The 18,172-nt window shown below is 41.9% G+C and overlaps 1 protein-coding gene across 4 annotated transcripts in view; it reads right to left on the bottom strand.

Moving 5' to 3' along the window:
- Window positions 1-220: 220 nt before the first annotated feature.
- mgat5 (alpha-1,6-mannosylglycoprotein 6-beta-N-acetylglucosaminyltransferase) overlaps window positions 221-18,172 on the bottom strand; it is an 87,701-nt gene continuing 69,749 nt past the window's right edge. For all 4 annotated transcript variants that reach the window (XM_042404737.1, XM_042404738.1, XM_042404739.1 and 1 more), the window contains 6 exons: window positions 11,406-11,555; window positions 4,033-4,179; window positions 3,832-3,948; window positions 2,767-2,841; window positions 2,376-2,533; window positions 221-2,029 (listed from right to left, as the gene is read on the bottom strand). In XM_042404737.1, coding sequence (XP_042260671.1) covers window positions 1,831-2,029; window positions 2,376-2,533; window positions 2,767-2,841; window positions 3,832-3,948; window positions 4,033-4,179; window positions 11,406-11,555 — 846 coding nt within the window. In that variant the 3' untranslated portion in view covers window positions 221-1,830. The remainder of the gene's footprint in view (window positions 2,030-2,375; window positions 2,534-2,766; window positions 2,842-3,831; window positions 3,949-4,032; window positions 4,180-11,405; window positions 11,556-18,172) is intronic.

The following is an 18,172-nucleotide window of genomic DNA, read 5'->3' as shown; positions in this document are numbered from 1 at the left end:
TACTCTCCATAAATAAAAATCTATAAAAGGAAAAAAAATAACAGAAAGACACCCCTCCTATAAATAAAAAACAAAGATTTCCAGCAAAAACACAGAGATAAAGATCTGTATACAAAATAAATAAAAAAGAAAAACTTTTAAACCCCATATGGACAATATACAGTGTTACTAATATCTTGTTAAACCTCTGCAAATAGATTAACGTAGTGCATTTTTTTTCCATTCACCACAAGAACTACGAATTTTATTTTTACCTTAATTTTTTTTCTTTGCAAACCTGCAGGCAAATGAAGTTCCTAACAATTATCCAAACAGAACGAGGAGATGCGAGGTTTTTGCGTTGTAGGAACGCTTTGTTGGCATGTTTTGTTGCGTACAGTTTGTTTGTAAGGATGTATTGCTGTTGTCTTGGAGACGGGACATGTGTGTGGACCTGTGTTTTTGTATTTTTTTTTGTTTCATGGTTTACTTTGTGTACATAAAAACACAGACAAACATCTCGGTAAGGTTTTCATGTTTCTCTGCAGGCTGTGGAGTCTTTGGAAAACATGTTATTTTAGGCCTTGCTAGCCCGGGCTGCGATGTATCTAGATGTTATCACCGCTACCGACGACGGTCTATCATCTACGACGCAACGTCACGACATCCTACGACATGGCGACTCCGTACACGACAGCTTTAGCTACAGAGAACGACCCTCACCCTCCCTGATCCTCACCTCTCGGTGTGTGCGTAGTACCGGATGGTGTGCTGAAACAGTCGGACAAAAAAAAAACGATTCTTTACTGGCCTTTAGTCTAGACACACACACACTCAACCTCTCTTTACAACTTCACATAAACTGTCCCTCATTTGAAACAAGTGTGCAACTTAAACAAATTAAAAATCAAGAGTCTTGTGACTGTTATTTAGCTTCCATGACCTTTTTAAGGGGGAATGATGCCCGCTTTTACGTCTGGAGTTTGTGTCAGGAAATGATAAAACTTCCAGAATAGAAATCTATATATCTACGTTACATGTCCGCTCTCGTCTCTTTCGTCCAGAAGAGAGGAACGAGTTGGTTACAGTGTAAAACTGGTTTTGTCTTTAGCCGCCGTCTGTTAGGCTGGGGACAACCCCCTGTGTGTGTGTGCGTATGTGTATGTGTGTGTGTGTGTGTGTGTATATATGTGTGTGTTGTCGGGATGTGGGCCTTCAGGCATGCCAGTCCAGTGCAAACCTACCTAAAGAATAAACAGTTTCAGATTTGATCAGGGGAGGTGGATGGAGGGGTTGGAGTGGAGAGGGCAGGGCAGGGCAGGGGGTGGACGGGGTGGGGCGGCTGGCACGAGGGTCATTTGAGTCTCCTTGGTCCCTTGTTGCCCCCGGTGAACATGGAGACAGACAGGCAGGCAGTCACTCATATGTGCTGCGGTACCACTGGCTGCCATTTATAAAAGTCTAAGACCACTCCCTTTGTTGATTCAAGTAATTTTACATCAATTCCAGGACTCCAAGCGCCACCGCTGGTGAATGAGGGTCGACGGATGCTCGGGTTGGCTGCGGGAGTGCTTCAGCTCCAGCAGCTGGGGGAAAACAATAAATACGATGAACACACGCAGTCCTGTGAACGTTTTTTTCTGTCCCAAAAGCTTCCGACAAAGGAGTCTGGTGTGTGTTTGACTGCATGGAGTGTTTCGTCTATGTCTCTTAAACACACACACACATACACACACTCATTGCTCCGACTTCATTTAAACTCCATCCAGCCACGCCCGAACCCAAACCTCTGTCAAGCCTCCCCCCCCTCCCTCCCTCCCTTGCTCCTGTTATCTGCCTGTGCGGTTGGTGCTATAGGCAGTTTTTGCAGAGCGCCACCTGGCCCTTCATGTAGTCGCGGCAGGGGCAGATGCGTCGCAGCGACTGGTGGGCGCCCGCGCAGCTGAACAGCAGCAGGTCGGACTGGAAGATGCAGTGGCGGCGGGTCTCGCTGTAGGCCGGGACCACCGTGTCGGCACTCGACTCCACCGTCTGACAGTCCACACCAAACCTGAAACACACACACACACACACACACACACAGAGACAGATATTACTTTCATGTGATCATATTCTTTCTCTGTCCATAAAAGAAGAAAGACAGAGAAGAAGCTGGACACAGTCATGAGCTTTGACCCATTTATTCCAGTAAACAAACTGGGCCCTCTAGTGGTAATAACCTGACACTGCACTTCCTGGCACTTCATCTAAATTCACCACCAACTGAGCACATGAATTCAAATCTGTGTTGTGCTGCCATCTGATGGCCGCTTTTAAAATAACAAGAGCTGGGTGTGTGTGTGTGTGTGTGTGTGTGTGTGTGTGTGTGTGTGTGTGTGTGTGTATATGAGTCCAACCTGGCCAGGTCTTTGTCCTTGTTGAGGTGTTGGAAGAAGGACGGTTCGCAGATGAGCTGCTCCTCCTGACACACCTGCTTACAGGAACGTCCGGGCTCGGCCATTTTCACCTGCAGGGCGTTGAGGGGGGGCCACATCACCTGGCCGTGGCAGAAATCCTGACGACGCAAAATGACATGACACAACGTCACACAACTGAAAAACAACACTACTACAACGACTTATTAATCTGCTACTACAAAGTAAAACCTGACAAAAACTGAACATCTTTATAATCACATAGCAGAAAATGATCATAACAGACGTTCAAGATGATGTCATTTCTACTACTCTTGTGGTTTTTAACTGCTCGATGATGGTGATGATGATGATGATTATCTAGAGGAAGTACCTGGTTCTCAATGAAGGCGTTGACTCTCTGCAGCATCCCCTCACAGGTGAACTCATAGGGCAGGTAGGGCTCAATCTGAACACACAAACACAAACAAGTGGTTACTCTAGTGATGTTGCTGGTGAAGTCACACACCTACAAAGCCAGTGTGTGTGTGAGTGTGTGTGTGCATGCAGCGCCCTGGTGAAATTTTAGCCCGCTCTCTGCTCTTTGTACCACTGTCTTTCGCCTCCTGTCGACTTCCACAGGCTCTCATTTCCAGCTGAAGACTTCAAACAGGGCGGACCAACAACTGAAGCCTTTGTTGTTGCGATAAGTCATTCGCTGCTCGCTTCATGTCTTTGTGTACGGGGAGGAAGATGAGGAGGAGGAGGAGGAGGAGGAGAGGGAGGGTGCGCGAGCCAAGCCGGAGACTGGTAGGCTGCGGCTCGCCACGGATCACAAAGCATATGAGGCTCCGCAAGGCTTGTCCCATAAACAAAGCCATTGTTCCGACCCGCTTGGCGGAGCACAACGCAACACGAGGTCCAGGACCCGGCCTTTAAATATGCATGGGCCCCGGACATCAAGACGCAATAGGATCTCTCTTTCTTTTCTTTGAGCTTTCTCTCATCCTCTGTGTCTGGATCGGTTTTCATTTGAGCTGTCAGTGAGGATAACCAGTTTAGATAATCGATTCATTGTTCACATCATATTTTCCTGCAGAGTGCCAGCTTCTTAAATGTGAGGATTTGCTGGGTTTTTTTTGTCTTATGTGATAGTAAACTGAATATCTTTTGGTTTCAGTGCTGGTTTCTGACATTTTATAGACAAATTATTGAAACATTGAAATATTGTGATGGTTTTATAGACCAAAAGATATATAAAATACATAATATTAGAGATTAGAAGAGAAATGGCAACGTCTGATACAATTTTTTTTTTACACTTTCTTAGTTGGCTGATCAATCTAATCTCTTCAGAAAGAAAAGATGGGATTTTTAACATATAAACAAGGATATTTTGTTATGGACATTTCTATCAAAATTCCCCATAGATCATGTGCTGTGTCTTTGCCGCTGTTACCTTCTGGCTGAGGATGGAGCGGATGGCTCTCTCCACCTCTGCGGAGTTCTCGATATCCACCGTCCACACGTGGGGTTGACCGATGTAAACCTCAGCATACGGATGCTGAGAAGTCAGCTGCAGACACATAAACACACCTTTTAAACATCATATCTGGAGCCAAAACATCAGTTAGTCTCCGCGTATCCGCCCTCCTCTCACCTCTCTCAGGGTGGGTTTGCCCTTGAAGAAGTCGGTGTTCTTGCTGCTCTTTGGCGGGTTGAATTTGGGGTTGAGGAAGGCGCAGCCGTTGGCGATGGCCTCCAGGGGGGCAGGACCCTCGTAAGGGAAGGACAGACCCACGAACAACTGCAGTGGAGAGAAAATATCAAGAGCAACTGAATCAATTAACATCCACATGCTGGTTTTAACCTGCAAAATCACTGTAAGCTAGAAGACACACTCTGGATCTTTCACCTTCATTCAGTCTGTTAAAACGCCCTCTACTGCCCTCCTTCTCCTTTCACTGCTTTTCCAAGAGATTTTCTTCACAATTTTTAGTTTGAATGGAAAAATGTCAACTGTGCTTTGGCCCCTAATTGACAGACTCTCTCTTTGTTAGTTTCTTCATGGGTTAAGGTACTAAAGTAACAAAGACTAGAAGCCGAGAACAGAAATTACTGCAAAATATGACTTGACATTTAAAAATCAAGATGAAGATACAGCTTGAACTAAAGATGAGAATAATCATAAATGACAGTATAACCTTGATTCTTTGTGTGCTGCCCAATCAAGACAGAATCCAACACCACCTCAGTGTGTGTTGTCACACTTGTTTTATAACAGCCAGCAGGCAGGAAGGAGGTGTCATGTGGGATCCCACCGTTTGCAGCTACTGAAGCAACCAGAATAACAAAGAAGCCGGCAGGGGTAGAAAAGTTCACCAGTCGTGTTGAGGAGTTTCAAACCTCCCCTGTTATCAGCACAAAATCCAGCCGAGACAGCACTTTTTCTTTCCGAACAAGGAGGGATAAACAAGCTAGATGATATGAAGCCATCGCTGTTATGTTTAGTCCTCCCACAGGCCAGAAGTAGTTTGGTGAAGAGGGAGTGCCTCAAGTATTTTGGAAATGGGAACAGTGTACCTCAGCAGCCCGATGAGACCTTGAAAAACAGTAACAGTATACTGCAACTAAAGCTAAGCTAACTTAAGCTGGATAAGACAACAACTCTAACACCATATATCACTAAATTACAAAACCTCACCCATTTTAGCAACTGTTACTAATGTTTCTACCTTCTTTTTGGCTTGTGACCCTGTAAAACTAAGCAATGTCAAACCCTCGTCATCAGTTGCATGTCCTCCACTTGTGAGCAGCTCAAACAAGTGTGTGTTACTTGAATCATTTTTAGAATCCTTGAAGTAAAATTATCCGATAATTCCAACAAAAGAAAGAAAGAAATTAGAGGAAAGTGAAAAAATGAGACTAACTTTGTGTAAAAAGAACAGTGAAATGCTGCTTTTCTCCCCTTGAAATCATTTTGTGAGCTCTTGCAAGGGTCATGACCCCCATGTTGGAAACTACTCACTAGTGTGTTGAACAACTGTCTGTACTGCAGCACTGGTTCATTTAAGTTTAGTTGCAGAGCACATATTAAAATGTTAAAAAGGAAATAAAGCATAAAACACTGAAATTAGAAACCATTCAAGAACAAATTTATATGACAAAACAGAGAAATAAATACAAAACGGGTCAAGTTTTAACTGCAAGGTGAAATGAGGAATGTTTTAAGTTCAGTCAAAGGTGGAGAAAAATGTTGGTAACCTCTTTTAAAAGGTAGTTAAAGTGCATGCATAGAGGGGTCTCTAATAACAAGTTTACTCCTCCAGATGGAAAGAGCAAATATTTGCGAGGCGGTTGCAGCATGCCGCAACCAGAAGCAGCTTGTTCACAAGAGTGTGAGGCAGTTATCTAGAAACAGAGAGGGGAGGTGTGGTGGTGGTGGTGGTGGTGGTGGGGTCGATCTGGGCTAGTGGCTCATCTAGTGGAGGGCTACAATGGCTAGTCTGTGTGTGTTTGTATTGGTCAGTGTGAGTGTGTGTGTTTGTGCTCATAAGAACAGAAGAGAAAGAGTCTTCAAGTCCTCATCTCCCTGCCGGACTGATGACGCTCACACGCGCTTTCTTTCACACACAATGTCGTTCTTTATCATGTTATATGTCTTTGTACACTTAAATAGAATCAGAGCAGGGCTGTGAGTTCATACTATGTGAATTTAACACCTAGAGTATTTAAATGCCTGGTTAATGACAGACTTCTTCCAACAGGTGGCAGCAGAGCTCACTTCTTCTTCTTCTCTGTGTGTATGTTGTGCTGTGTAGTGTGTGTGTGCATGCAAAAGGTCCTCAATGCTGAGAAACAGTCAACCACTATTTATAGGGAGCGAGGAGGGGAGGGGGGATGAAGAGACACCAAGACAGAGACACAGAGAGAGAGAGAGAGAGAGAGAGCTGCTGTGGCTGAGAGAGAAAGAATCCACACAGACTTAAGGACTTAAAAGTAGAAATGAATAAACGATGCCCGCATCTCCTATGTGACCGGAATAGATTATTAAAGATCAGGATGAATAAATGTCACAAACATAAATAGAATTCCTCTTCAATCTTATTACAAACCCTGGTACAGAAGTTCTGACTGAAAGTACAAACAGTTCAGGACGGTAACTTGATTCCTTTAATAAATTTTATTGCATCAACACATCTCACAGAGAAGCATCGCTCTGCCTCGGGGCGCACGAAGCATGAATGAGCCAAACTCGCAACCCTTATGCATGCTAGGGCCAGGTAGTCTCCATCAACCACAGCTTGAAGTTGGAGCCAATGCGGGAGTCTCTTAAAGTGCAATACCACCCAAAAAAAAAAAAAAAAAAGCCTGGCTCCAATAGACTCTCATTCGAAAAGTGTCAACTTCTCTTATGAAATACTTTATTTCCAACGAGTCGTTATGCTTTTAATCTCTAAATTTGGGCCCTCTTATAAGTGTGCTGGTGGTCGTTTTGGAAATGATTGCTCCGTTAATAAGATATAAAGATGAATAGTAGCTTTGATGTCTGCTGTGTGGGTGTTGACTGACAGCTGTGATTGACAGTTTGCTCCCCCCCCCTCCCCCAAACCAAGGGGTGACATCACGCCTTGCTACATCCATCTCTATATAAAGTCTATTGACTCAATCAGCTAAGTGTGTGTGAAGAGAGAAAACAAGGTGCCTGCCTCACATGTATTTTTAGGGGAGAAACTTATTCTGAAAACCACTGATATAAAGATACGATCTTTTTAAAATATCATAAATGTAATATTATTGGACGCTGCTGTAACTGCATAGGGTTTGGATGTGAATAATAATCTTCAGGCTGAATCCAGCAGGTCACACAGTTAATTTCTTCATGTCTGTTAGTTATTACCTGACAACAAACAGCTTAAAGGCACATTACCACCAAGAATTGGACCGGTGTTGTGCAGTGGACTGTGGTAAAGTAAGATAAGCATGCATCAAGTGTGAGTTAAAAGAATTGCTTGATAGCATTTTTTATGGTCTACTACCTCATGAACGTGCACTTAAATGTTCAAGTGTGGCTATTGGGACACACCAATTTCCTCTTGCTAGCAGTGCGTGGAGATAAATATGCCACATATAAAATGTAAGTACCAGATCTAATCAAGAGAGGGGATTAAAATCTTTCTACCTTAAATTGTACAATCAAATCTTTCCCCTAAATTAAAGCAAGTCTGTATAGCACATGCAAAATTAAGCCCACAACCTGAGATACATGTGCTTGAATTAATGTACATGAATATACGACACTTACATGTAACATGCTGCAGAATTAAAGCTTTTTTTTTTGGTGGAAACTCAATGACAGCAATGGATCTCAAATGTCCTGGTTATGAATATGATCCTTGTGTGATCGTACAGTGTTTTTCATATCATTTCCTTAAAACCATCTCATATGTTAATGTTTCAATTCAGATACAGTTGCTCCCAAAAGTTTTTGCATTTATATCTCTGGCAGCTGTCGTTCAGACAAAGACGCTTTAGCAACAGAAAACCCACGAAAAAAAGGTGTTGAGTTTACAACCAGAGGATTACATGCGAAGAAAAACCCCTGCTGTCTATACCTCCGTCTCACATGTAAATGTATTTACATTTGTGAGCTGGTGCATGGAGGAGAGTGATGTAAATCATGATAAAATAACAAAGAACTAGCTCGCTCTTGTGCTCCAACGAAAGGAGTCTTGTGGCTCTGCATCAACCCCGTGTGTTGCACCTCAAACACGGCGCTCGCTGGGTTTAATGACCCTGTGAGTTAATTGGACAGTTTGTTCTCAGTATTTCTAATTCCACCACCTGCCATGTGATGTGTGTGTTTTCCTCTATGCAGATTGTGGTGACAATATTAACATACGAGACAAATGAAAGAGCTCAAGTTGGTGTGATAATTTTTAAACACGCACTTCCTCGTTTTACATACAAGTCTGTGGTTGATATATAAGTGGAGTGGGTGTGTGGAGGAGTGAGAAAGAGAAAGAAAATGAGAAACACATGGAAGACAAACCAGAAACAGACAGTTAGGCGTTAGTTAGGCAATTAAACTCTTAGTTAGACAGACATAGGAGATAGAAAAGAAGTCAGAAAATCAGAATTTAATTTGGCCTTGGTCAGTCTGCAACTTGACACGAGTTTGTCACATTATTCACCTGACCAGGAGATCAAGCACTAGACGTCAATGGCAACATACTCGTTTTTCACAGAAGCGCCTCCGCACGAAAAGTATTTTTACAGTACACTCAGTTGATAGTTAAACCCCACGAGGCCAATTAGCTCAGGCAGTCTGTTTGCAGGTACAGTAAGTGTGTTGTGTACGCAGCACGAGGAAAACTGTGCCTAAAACACCTCCTGTTTCCTTGTAAGCACTTAAACAACACTGCGGCTAAAATGTTCAGGTTTTGTGGGATTTAATTGGCCGTTTCCCCGATGGGTTCTCCATGCAGAACCACATGTACAGTAATGAGAAGATATGGAAATGTATATATCACAAAACTCTGATGTGAGTTAACCTGCCAGGCCATCAATCTACCACTGAATCCAGCAACTCAAAATTCCTTCCATTCTTTGTACAGAGCTGTTTGGCATCAATTTTTGAGTGTTGTTTCCTTTAGACTATTTTTCCCCCAACACTTTAATGATCTCCATAGCAGAATATACCTTTTCTCTGTCAATACCTTCAACATAACTGGTTCCTTGATGTTCACAGCAGGTTTGAGGTGCTCAGTACAGAGCTGGATTTGCAGTCTATGAATCTTTTTTTTTTTTTTTTTGGCTAACGAAATACACAGAATCTTTTTAGAGGAGAAGGGGTTTAAATTTCAATCCATCTTTCTTCTATAACTGAATCATGATCTATACACTTTCTATCCCTGCCCCAGCTCTTGTCTGATGTCTTTCTCCTCTCTCCGTCTGCCTCTCCTCCCTCCCTGGTCTGATGGGAAAGCATCAGGTTTCAGAGGCTAAAGAAATCGAAGCTCTCCTCTACCTTATTCTCCTGAAAAGTATGAAAACTGGAGCCAAAGGACTAGACTCTGTCTGTCAATGCCAGCTCTAATGATGGATTTTACCCTCAGCAGACATTTCTGTCAGGTGTCTGAGGAGCATTTAATTTTAATTCCATTCCCTTATGTAATACTTGTGGTAATGGACAGGTCCAAAAGAAAAGAAAATTGTTTTTCCCTATGTTGTGAGCATGGAAGAAAAGTAGGTCCCTTGACTTTTGCTAAATCCCTTCCCTGAACAGTGATTCATCAATCATAACTCCGCAACAATAACCAATCTTTGAATTTCTGTCAAGAGTTTTGAGGCTTGTGTCCTCCAAAGCCAAACACACAAGAACAAATCGGATAATGAACGGATCAAAGAGTGTGTTTATCTGCTCTAATGTAAGCTGGGTTACACTGACAAAAAGTCCAGTTCATGACAAGCACATCCACTGTGTAACATTTCCCCGTTGTGTGGGGAAGCTGGTCCTGGATGCTAACACAGTTGAAGCTAGCGTTAGCGGCTCTGTCCTGCTCGTTAATGGATTTGGCAAAGTTTACACTCCAGCAACTCCCTCTAATGTTACCAGATATAGAGTTAATTCTGATCCTAAAAGCCTTTTTCTAGGAAACATAGGATTTGAAAAATATAAAAAAGGATGTAAGCTAAGCAGCCTAACCGCCTACATTTTTCCTGATCATACTTAAAAGAAAATAGGACTAAGTAGCTCTACACACATGCAATACAAGAATACATTCTTTTTATTTCCATCTCTTCTACATGGATCATTAACTGTGCATGTTTGAATTCTTGGTTTAAATCGAGTCAGGTGGAAACATTAAAAAGTCAACTGAAGACAGAGTTTTTGATCAACTTATGCAGCAAAAGTTGGCTCAATTAGCTAGCTAGCTAGCTGATAAAGTGTGCTAGTATCATTTGTCATTTGAGAAGGCAAAATCAGAGGTTGTTGACTGGAAATGAGAAGCTGCTTGTCTACCATGTCTGAAATCAGGGACCCATTGTTTCAAGTGGTAAATCTGTCACTGTTATCAATGTTTACTGTTTACTTTTGTTTGTAAAATTGAAATTTGAAGTGCAGGGATTATAATAGATGGTAAATCTAAAAGGCAGTTTGAGATATCATTACGCTTATCATGCCCACAAAACAAAGCCTGTTTTTGTTGAACAGCTGAACACACATTCTGTGAACATGTTAAGTGTGTGTTTAGCTGCTAACACGTGTTCATACATCACCACCTCTGTGCCCGCTCCACACAGCACAACCCGGTCTGGGCATAGTCTCTGTAGCTGTGTCCTTGTCTTTGTGACTGAAAGTGGTTTGAGTAGTGAGAGGAATGGACAAGTCATGACGTGAATGGAGAAGTGCTTCGGTGGACGGCCGGACCGAGGACAGGCTCGGAAACGACAGCCACTCGGCTCAAGGCTCTTTCAGAAGAGTGCACTCTCTTTTGCCATCCAAACATCTCTCTATTTACTTCTACTTCTTCTGCTCTTTCAAAAAAACACATTTCTACATCTCTATCATATATTCTCAGTTACATTTTTAGCAGCGAAATGTGCTTAAAAGTTATGGCTGCAACTGAGACACATTTGAATTCAGGAGATTACCTTCACAGTGGGTCAGGCTTATAAATTTGGAATATCTGAGCAATCCCACTTTTTCATTTTCTTTTAGGAAACTATTCATTTTAAAAACGCTATTCAAAGTGCATGTCTCATCCATCTACTATTACTGGAATGTTTCATAGCCTTAGCACATTAAAAAAGGCCATGGTTTGTGAAAAAGATATCACGTGTCCTTAATATTCTGCAGGTTAGCAGGGCCGCAGTCTCTTGGTCATTTAAAAAAAATGTCAAAGGGAAAAATGCTGAAGTTGGTTTGTGGCTTTCATCGGCATCTAATAAGCACCGTACTCTCACACTTGTTTCCTGCAGGGTCAGATTTTTTTTCGTGTGAGACAGTTTACAAGCAGGCGGACTCACCTTGGTTTCTCGGAGGAGGAACTGCAGGTCTCGGCCGCTCAGGATGCCGTGGTTCTTCACGTAGCTCGGGAGATGCACGGTGCTGGTGCCGTGCACGGTGCCGTGAACCTCCATGTAGCTGTGGATGATGTCCAGGTATTTCTTCTTGTCCTGTGACAAACATGGAAAGAAAATACTTTAATAAGAGAGGGCAACAAGCCAAAATCCTCCTGGAAACCACAGCCTTGATTCCCTTCATTTCAGACAGGACTAGTTGTATTACCAGGGTGATAATACTGACATGAACTGAAATTAATTTTGAGGAAAAAAAGATTATTTAGGTTAATCCAGAAAGTGGAAACACAGACTGTAGCATCCTGGATTTAACCATTTTGTTTTTTTTTTTTTTCTTTGTGACAGCGGATCAGTATCATTACTTTGTTACGTGGCCCGCTGAACTTTTGTTCAAGCTACCTGACTGACCATCTGGCTTCAATGGCTAAAAATAGCTTTGTATGAGGAGCATCAGTGCACACAATACCCTGTTATTGTTATAGAAGTCTACTTGATCCATGATGTCCTTGATCCAAAAGACAATAAAGCATTCAACGGATGCCAGTAAAACCAGTTTCCTTTATACTGAAATTCCTGACCAGCCTACTGCCACCACACAGGAATGCTGCCCACGTGATCTGAAGTGGTCACGTTCGAAGGTGACAGCAGGAAAGGGAGAAATTTTAATCACTCCACCAATTTTACACATCCAGATAAGTTTACTTGTTATGCCTGTAAAAACAGATGTTTAATGTCTTCTGTGGCCAGGTGGAGCTGTCCAAATACTGAAAAAAATAACCCTGATGACATCACTATGACGTCATCAGGGTTATCTCTGCTTGAGCTTGAGACTTGTCATTTTTAACAAGCCTACATTACAAACAGGGGGCAGAAGTTTGAAAGATGTGGGTATTTACCCGGAAAACAGGATTTTAAAAAATGAAGCTGTCGATTTGCATTATGGGAAATGTAGGATCCAGTGTTTTTGGAGCTTGACGCCAAAAAATGAAGAACTAAACAGATATCTCTGCCTCTGCTGCATCAATGCTGACCATTCTTCTTTTAATACAACTCTTGTGTATCCCCCAAATTTGTAAGTTCCTCTTTAACAACTGATTATTTGTTAAACCTGTGTAAATGAATAAAAGCTGCCTACTCTCTGCCTAGGAATGCTTGAAGAATTCTTCTTGTCAATGAACAGTTTTCATCTTCAAGGACACCTAAAGGTTTCCTGGACTTACTGTGTTCTTTTGTGTGTTTGGAGGACTGTGATTTTAGTCCAAGTGATTTAGTGTACAGCGTGTACTGACAAAGGATTACAACTGATGATTACAAGATGTTGCAAAATAGTGAAAGTGACTCATGGGCAAGTGTGGTTCAGCAGAAGATGTAGCAAGGAGAAAAAAAAAGTCTCTTAGCTGAAATATTGTTGGTCAACAGTTTCCTGGACTGACTGATTGGCAGATAATGTGTTTACTCTACACACTCTACATTTACTCTACATTATTCTTTATTGTTCATCTTTTTAGTAATCCCTGTCAGACTGCTCACAGAAGCCCAATAAGAGCTTCTTTTTAAAAATAAGTCATGTTAATCAGTTTGGATGGAAACATTACTTCGATAATAAAGTCCTTTGATCGTCTCCACACAGCGATTGTTGTAGCGGGTCTTTGATTTTTAAAAACCAGGACGTGACTACTGTATAACCCAGCCAAATTTGCACACAAAATATCCCCCTGGTACCTCTCGCTGAACTGCCGCGCAACATTTGTCTTTTTCAGTTTGTCCTGTTCCCGCTAAAGCCCGAGCCATACGGGAGCAACGTGAAGTAAAGTTGACTGCTCTTAAAGCCGAGCCCCCTCAGGAAGGCTGTATAGATGAAAGCTGGGCCATTTTCTCCATATTGACAGAACGCCTCAAAGGCGCATTCACTGATGTGCGCACACACACGCTCATATATGCTGGAATACTATTGATTACCAATACCGTCAACACTCACGGGGCAGCAAGGCCTCGTTGTTGTTAAAAGCTACCTGTTTCAAATTTACACACAAACCTAAGACTCCGACGCACGAGCCTGCCTTTGAAATCAGCTCTGCCTCCAGGACATTTCCCTACTCACACTGTGTGTGTGCGTGCGTATAAGTGTGTATATGTGTGTCTACCTCAGTGCTTCCTTTCGGAGCTTAAGTTTCAGGTAGCCGCTCGTCAGGATCCCTAGAGGCCTGGCTATCAGATGCCTCCAGCCAGCCTGCTGTAACTAAAGCAGGTTGGTGTGTGTGTTAGTGTAAGTGTGTGTTAGTGTGAGTGTAAGTGTGTGTGTGTGTGTGTTTGTGAGATGAAGTCCTAATTAGAAGGTGAAATCACTACCCTGTAATCTTTTCACTCAGGAGAGCTGAGCTAAGGTTTGTATGTGTGGAGGGCTTTATAAATGAAGGTTACCTGTAGGTATCTGAAGAGGCGCACAAACACACACACACACACACACACACTTTTAAAAAGCTATAGTAGGTTGTGCATGAGATCAGAGGAAGCTGATGAAAAAGAAGCGTTGAGGCATTCAGACTTTAAAGTCTGTCTAAAAGTGAGGCTTAAAAACACAATAATTCCAATGCAGGCTGGTGATTCACGTACATTTTTTGAATAATTTAAGATATTTGTTGTACTTTTAAACTGCCTGATTGAGCTTTAGGCACAAAAGCTATCTCATGATTCACGCTCTGAATGGTTTGGTGGCATTCAAAACAATATTTAAAATATGTATATGTACATACAAATTCTGTGAACACTTTAAGGGGAGGTGGTTGTGGTGAAATCATCCGTAAGAGCGCAATATATGACATGACTATAACTGCCTGGAGAGGAAGGAAGAAAAAAAACACGACTAAAGGAAAGACATCAAAAAGTCTCCAAAGGCAGCAGGATGTGTGTGATGTGTGTTTATTGTGACCGCTTGAGTGGCTGTGTATGTGTGTGTGTGTGTGTGTGTGTGTGTGTGTGTGCATAAGAAGAACATAAGACCGCCACGACCCTTCAAGGCAGTCGCCACACAAAGCTTCACGGTCAGAGGACATCGCTCGCCAGATGCTCTCCGGAGCATGGATGGATTCTCTCTCACATACAGACCCACTCGAGTTAGTATAAAAGGGTTAGTGTGTTTAAAAAGAACACCCTACAAACAGGTTGAAAGAAAAAAAATAATAAATTGCGTTCTTGGCAAAGAGATTCAGAAGTGTTTACAAGGTGCGTTTTTAGATCCCTGTTGAACCACAACTCACCATTTATTGCGGATTTTTCTTTTTCCTTTCCTTCTCGTAATGATATAATGTCAACTTTAATTTATAAGGCTCTTTCTATTGTCAGCAGACTGTGAAGTAGGAAGTTTATAACGCTAACAGGAGCAAAGACAGACTGATAAGATGACATGAAAGTTTTCCCTCCGTGTCCTTGTGCGATTCAGCAAGCCGAGCGTCTGCATACATCTGTGCCGTACGTGGCTGTATACGTCTCAGGGCGCATGCAATATGCAATCTGGAACCAGGGAGCGGATCGATGGAGGCAGCCTTGTACAGGAGCACATGCTTGGGGAGTTATAAAATAACTGCTTTAGCTGGAGAGGTTGATTGAAGCAGGAGAGAAAGAGGAGGAGGAGGAGAGTTTTATGACCTTGTAAATCAGAGGGAATTTGTAAACCCTGGCTGGGAGAGGAAACAGGAGAGGCGGCGGCTGCTTTCTGTCGGCGGAGGGACGGGTTGAGGGATGAGCGTCTGGGGAAGGAAGATGTACTGGCTGAGACGCAGCCTCTGAGGCAGTAAAGGCAAAGAAAAGTAATAAGTTGCAACATTTTCCTACAAATAAATGTCAGGTTTACTACGTGTTACCTGCTGATATACCAGAACGGCAATTCAATACGCTTTATATGCAGCTCATGAAAGCTTTTACATGTTTAGCAATAAAAAGCCTCTATTATCCAAAACAAGAGTAGGAGTCAATTGCCATGCTAGCGGTGCTTTGAGCTAAATGCTAACATTTGCTAATTAGCACAAAACGCAAGGAACAATTGAGGTTGATGGGGATGCATTGGTCAAATTAATAGTTAGACTTGCTGGATGAAAAGTCACCTGATCACCAAAGTCAGTGAGATTCATGTTTTGGGAACCGTTAACGTATGTACATAATTTCACTGCAATCCATCCCATAGTTGTTACAGTTGATATTTCAATCTCAGTATCCATAGCGTCATGCCAAAAGCAAGGCTAAAATGTTACTGATTGTTAAAGAAAAACTAGACCAATGTTACCAAAAGAACCAAAAGTATCAGAGGCAGACGAACCTGAACAAGTGGCATGAATGAATTAAAAAAACAGGATGTTCTTGTGTATACAGTCTTACCAGAAACCTTATTTGTTAAAGCTAAGTGGGATAAGGAAGCAGATATCAGCCATTATTTCCTGTTAATATGTTAAGACATGTTCAAATCCACTGTTGACGGATGGAAGGTGTGTGTTTATGAGTCGGGTTACAGTTACTATCAGCTCTCTCTCTCCCTTGTCTGTGGTTTAGAAGGGGGATCAACAAGCTTGATACGTGTCTGTACAGACTGCTCCTCTCTTATTATTAAACTTCTCTATATGTTCGTGTAGCGGCAGAGCTCCGGGGCTGAGAGCAGATTTTTGATGTTTCGGAGCTTAATCTTGACAGGTAGCGGTGTCAAGACACTGGGGGGATGGAAACGATTAATCTTTTTTTATAGCTCATTTCAACTGAAACCGTCAACTTCTTCCTCTGCTTGAGAAACTATATTTGATACAAACACTTCTTCTTTGTAATCATTCTTTTTGATCTTTCTTTCATAGGAATTTTATTGTATATTGATGCATATGTTGTTATTCTTTAAGTGATTTCCTGCACAGGATTCTTACAAACAAAGCATCATATGTGCAATAGTATATAAATATATAACTCCAGTAACCTCAAGAGGAGAGAAGAGCTTTTGCCTCATTAGACTGCAGAAGGGTGCACTTGGTTCGACTTACTCGACCCTCAAAACTGCCTTCAATATCAAACATCAAACGCACCTCAGATCGTCTTCCTATCTGAAATTATTTCCCGACTGACGCACTCTGGGGCCCGAAAACTGGAAGCTTGTCGGTAGGGACAAAAAAATTTACTTCGGCTGTTCTTCAAAGAAGGAGGGGAAAAAAAAAAAAAAACCTTTTCCGGTCTCATATGCAAAGCTCATTATACACATATCTCTGCAGTGATACCATAGTGTCGAGTCAGTCAAATACAGTTCACTGTAAGGACACTTTAGTGATGACTGTAAGCTGCTCTTGCTGCTCCTGCAGAGCGTGACCTTTTGTCCCGATGGTTGACGTCTGCCTAATGATACAGTGAGGACATCTTTACTGATTAACTAAACATGAAGGGTGTAATGGAAAGCATCATGACGAACCTGGTTTATGCAAACATATGAAGTTCTTTTGAATATAATACAATGTCATGGTAATTAGTGGTATTTCTATCAACATAGCTAGCGTTTAATACTTTGTTTTCTAGTTTTAAAGTATCCATTCACTCCTATTGTAAATATAACTCAGCTGCTACATGGAGGTTTAGTTTTCAGCTGCCTCTTTACCAGCGTATACTATTACAACTACTATATGACTCATAAAGATAAAAAGATAACCGGACTGGCAGATGTAGTTATAAATAAGCAGCTTAACAGATAGATGTACTATAAAAGCCAATAGCAGCTTTGACAGATACTTTAGAAGTACCCAGTGGAACATGAGTGGTAAAATGGTATCCAGAAGTGTTTGGAGTGCAGTCAGGTGTTGTTATTTACTTCAATGCCCCGCTACGCCCCATTACACATAACGGGGTATAACCTATTGGAGTTTGGTAGCTGGCCAGAGCATGTATTTGTCTGTAGATACAGGCGGAAATGGTATGTGATTGCTGACAAGTCAGTCCCTGCTGTGTGTCTACGAGGGCTCCATAATCATCCGAGTGTAACAGACTGAGCACATATGTGAGGAAGCCTCCACTTGTAAGCCCGGTGCGAGAAAAATAAAAATAAAAAAAAAAACATAAGCAAGCAGCAGCTATGATATTCTAGTCTGTCCTGTAGCGATGGAAACACCTGTAACGTCACATGCTTCATTGGGTGCAATTAAATGCTTCACACCTCGTATAAAGAAGCTAATGGCACCGGAGGGGGGGGGGGATCTTAACACGTTTCCATACATTCCTACTGCTTTCAGTGGAGCAAAACAAAACAGGTGCCATTGAGAATAGTCTATATTATTTTAAGGCTAATTATCACAAAATGTGCTTTTGGCTGAGAATCAATGAGGTCAATGTGGCATAAGCAGAGTCGGGCTTCTTGCTCAATTAAAATCCTAATTTCCTATTTTCACTGTAATGTTATTATTCTAACTATTGTAACCCCACTGTAACTAATATAAATGATCTCACTGTTTATTGTATTACTTTTCTGTTACATCCTCACATTTGGCAGATGCATCCTCTCTTCCCCTCGTAAAGCCAATTACCGCTGCTGTGAATGATCACAGAAGCAAACAGTGTTGATGTTCAAAGCTTTTGTCCTCCTTTTGCTCGATAAAATCAAAGCTAATGGAACAAAGTAAATTACAACCATCAAGTCTGACTCTTCTAGTCAGATTCTTTAAAATTGTTCATACTTTTTAAAAAAATATTCAACTTCTTTT

Source organism: Thunnus maccoyii, chromosome 24 (genome assembly GCF_910596095.1).
Source record: "Thunnus maccoyii chromosome 24, fThuMac1.1, whole genome shotgun sequence".
NCBI lineage: Eukaryota > Metazoa > Chordata > Actinopteri > Scombriformes > Scombridae > Thunnus > Thunnus maccoyii.
Note: the sequence above shows the minus strand (reverse complement) of the source record. Positions and strands in the feature narration are given on the sequence as shown.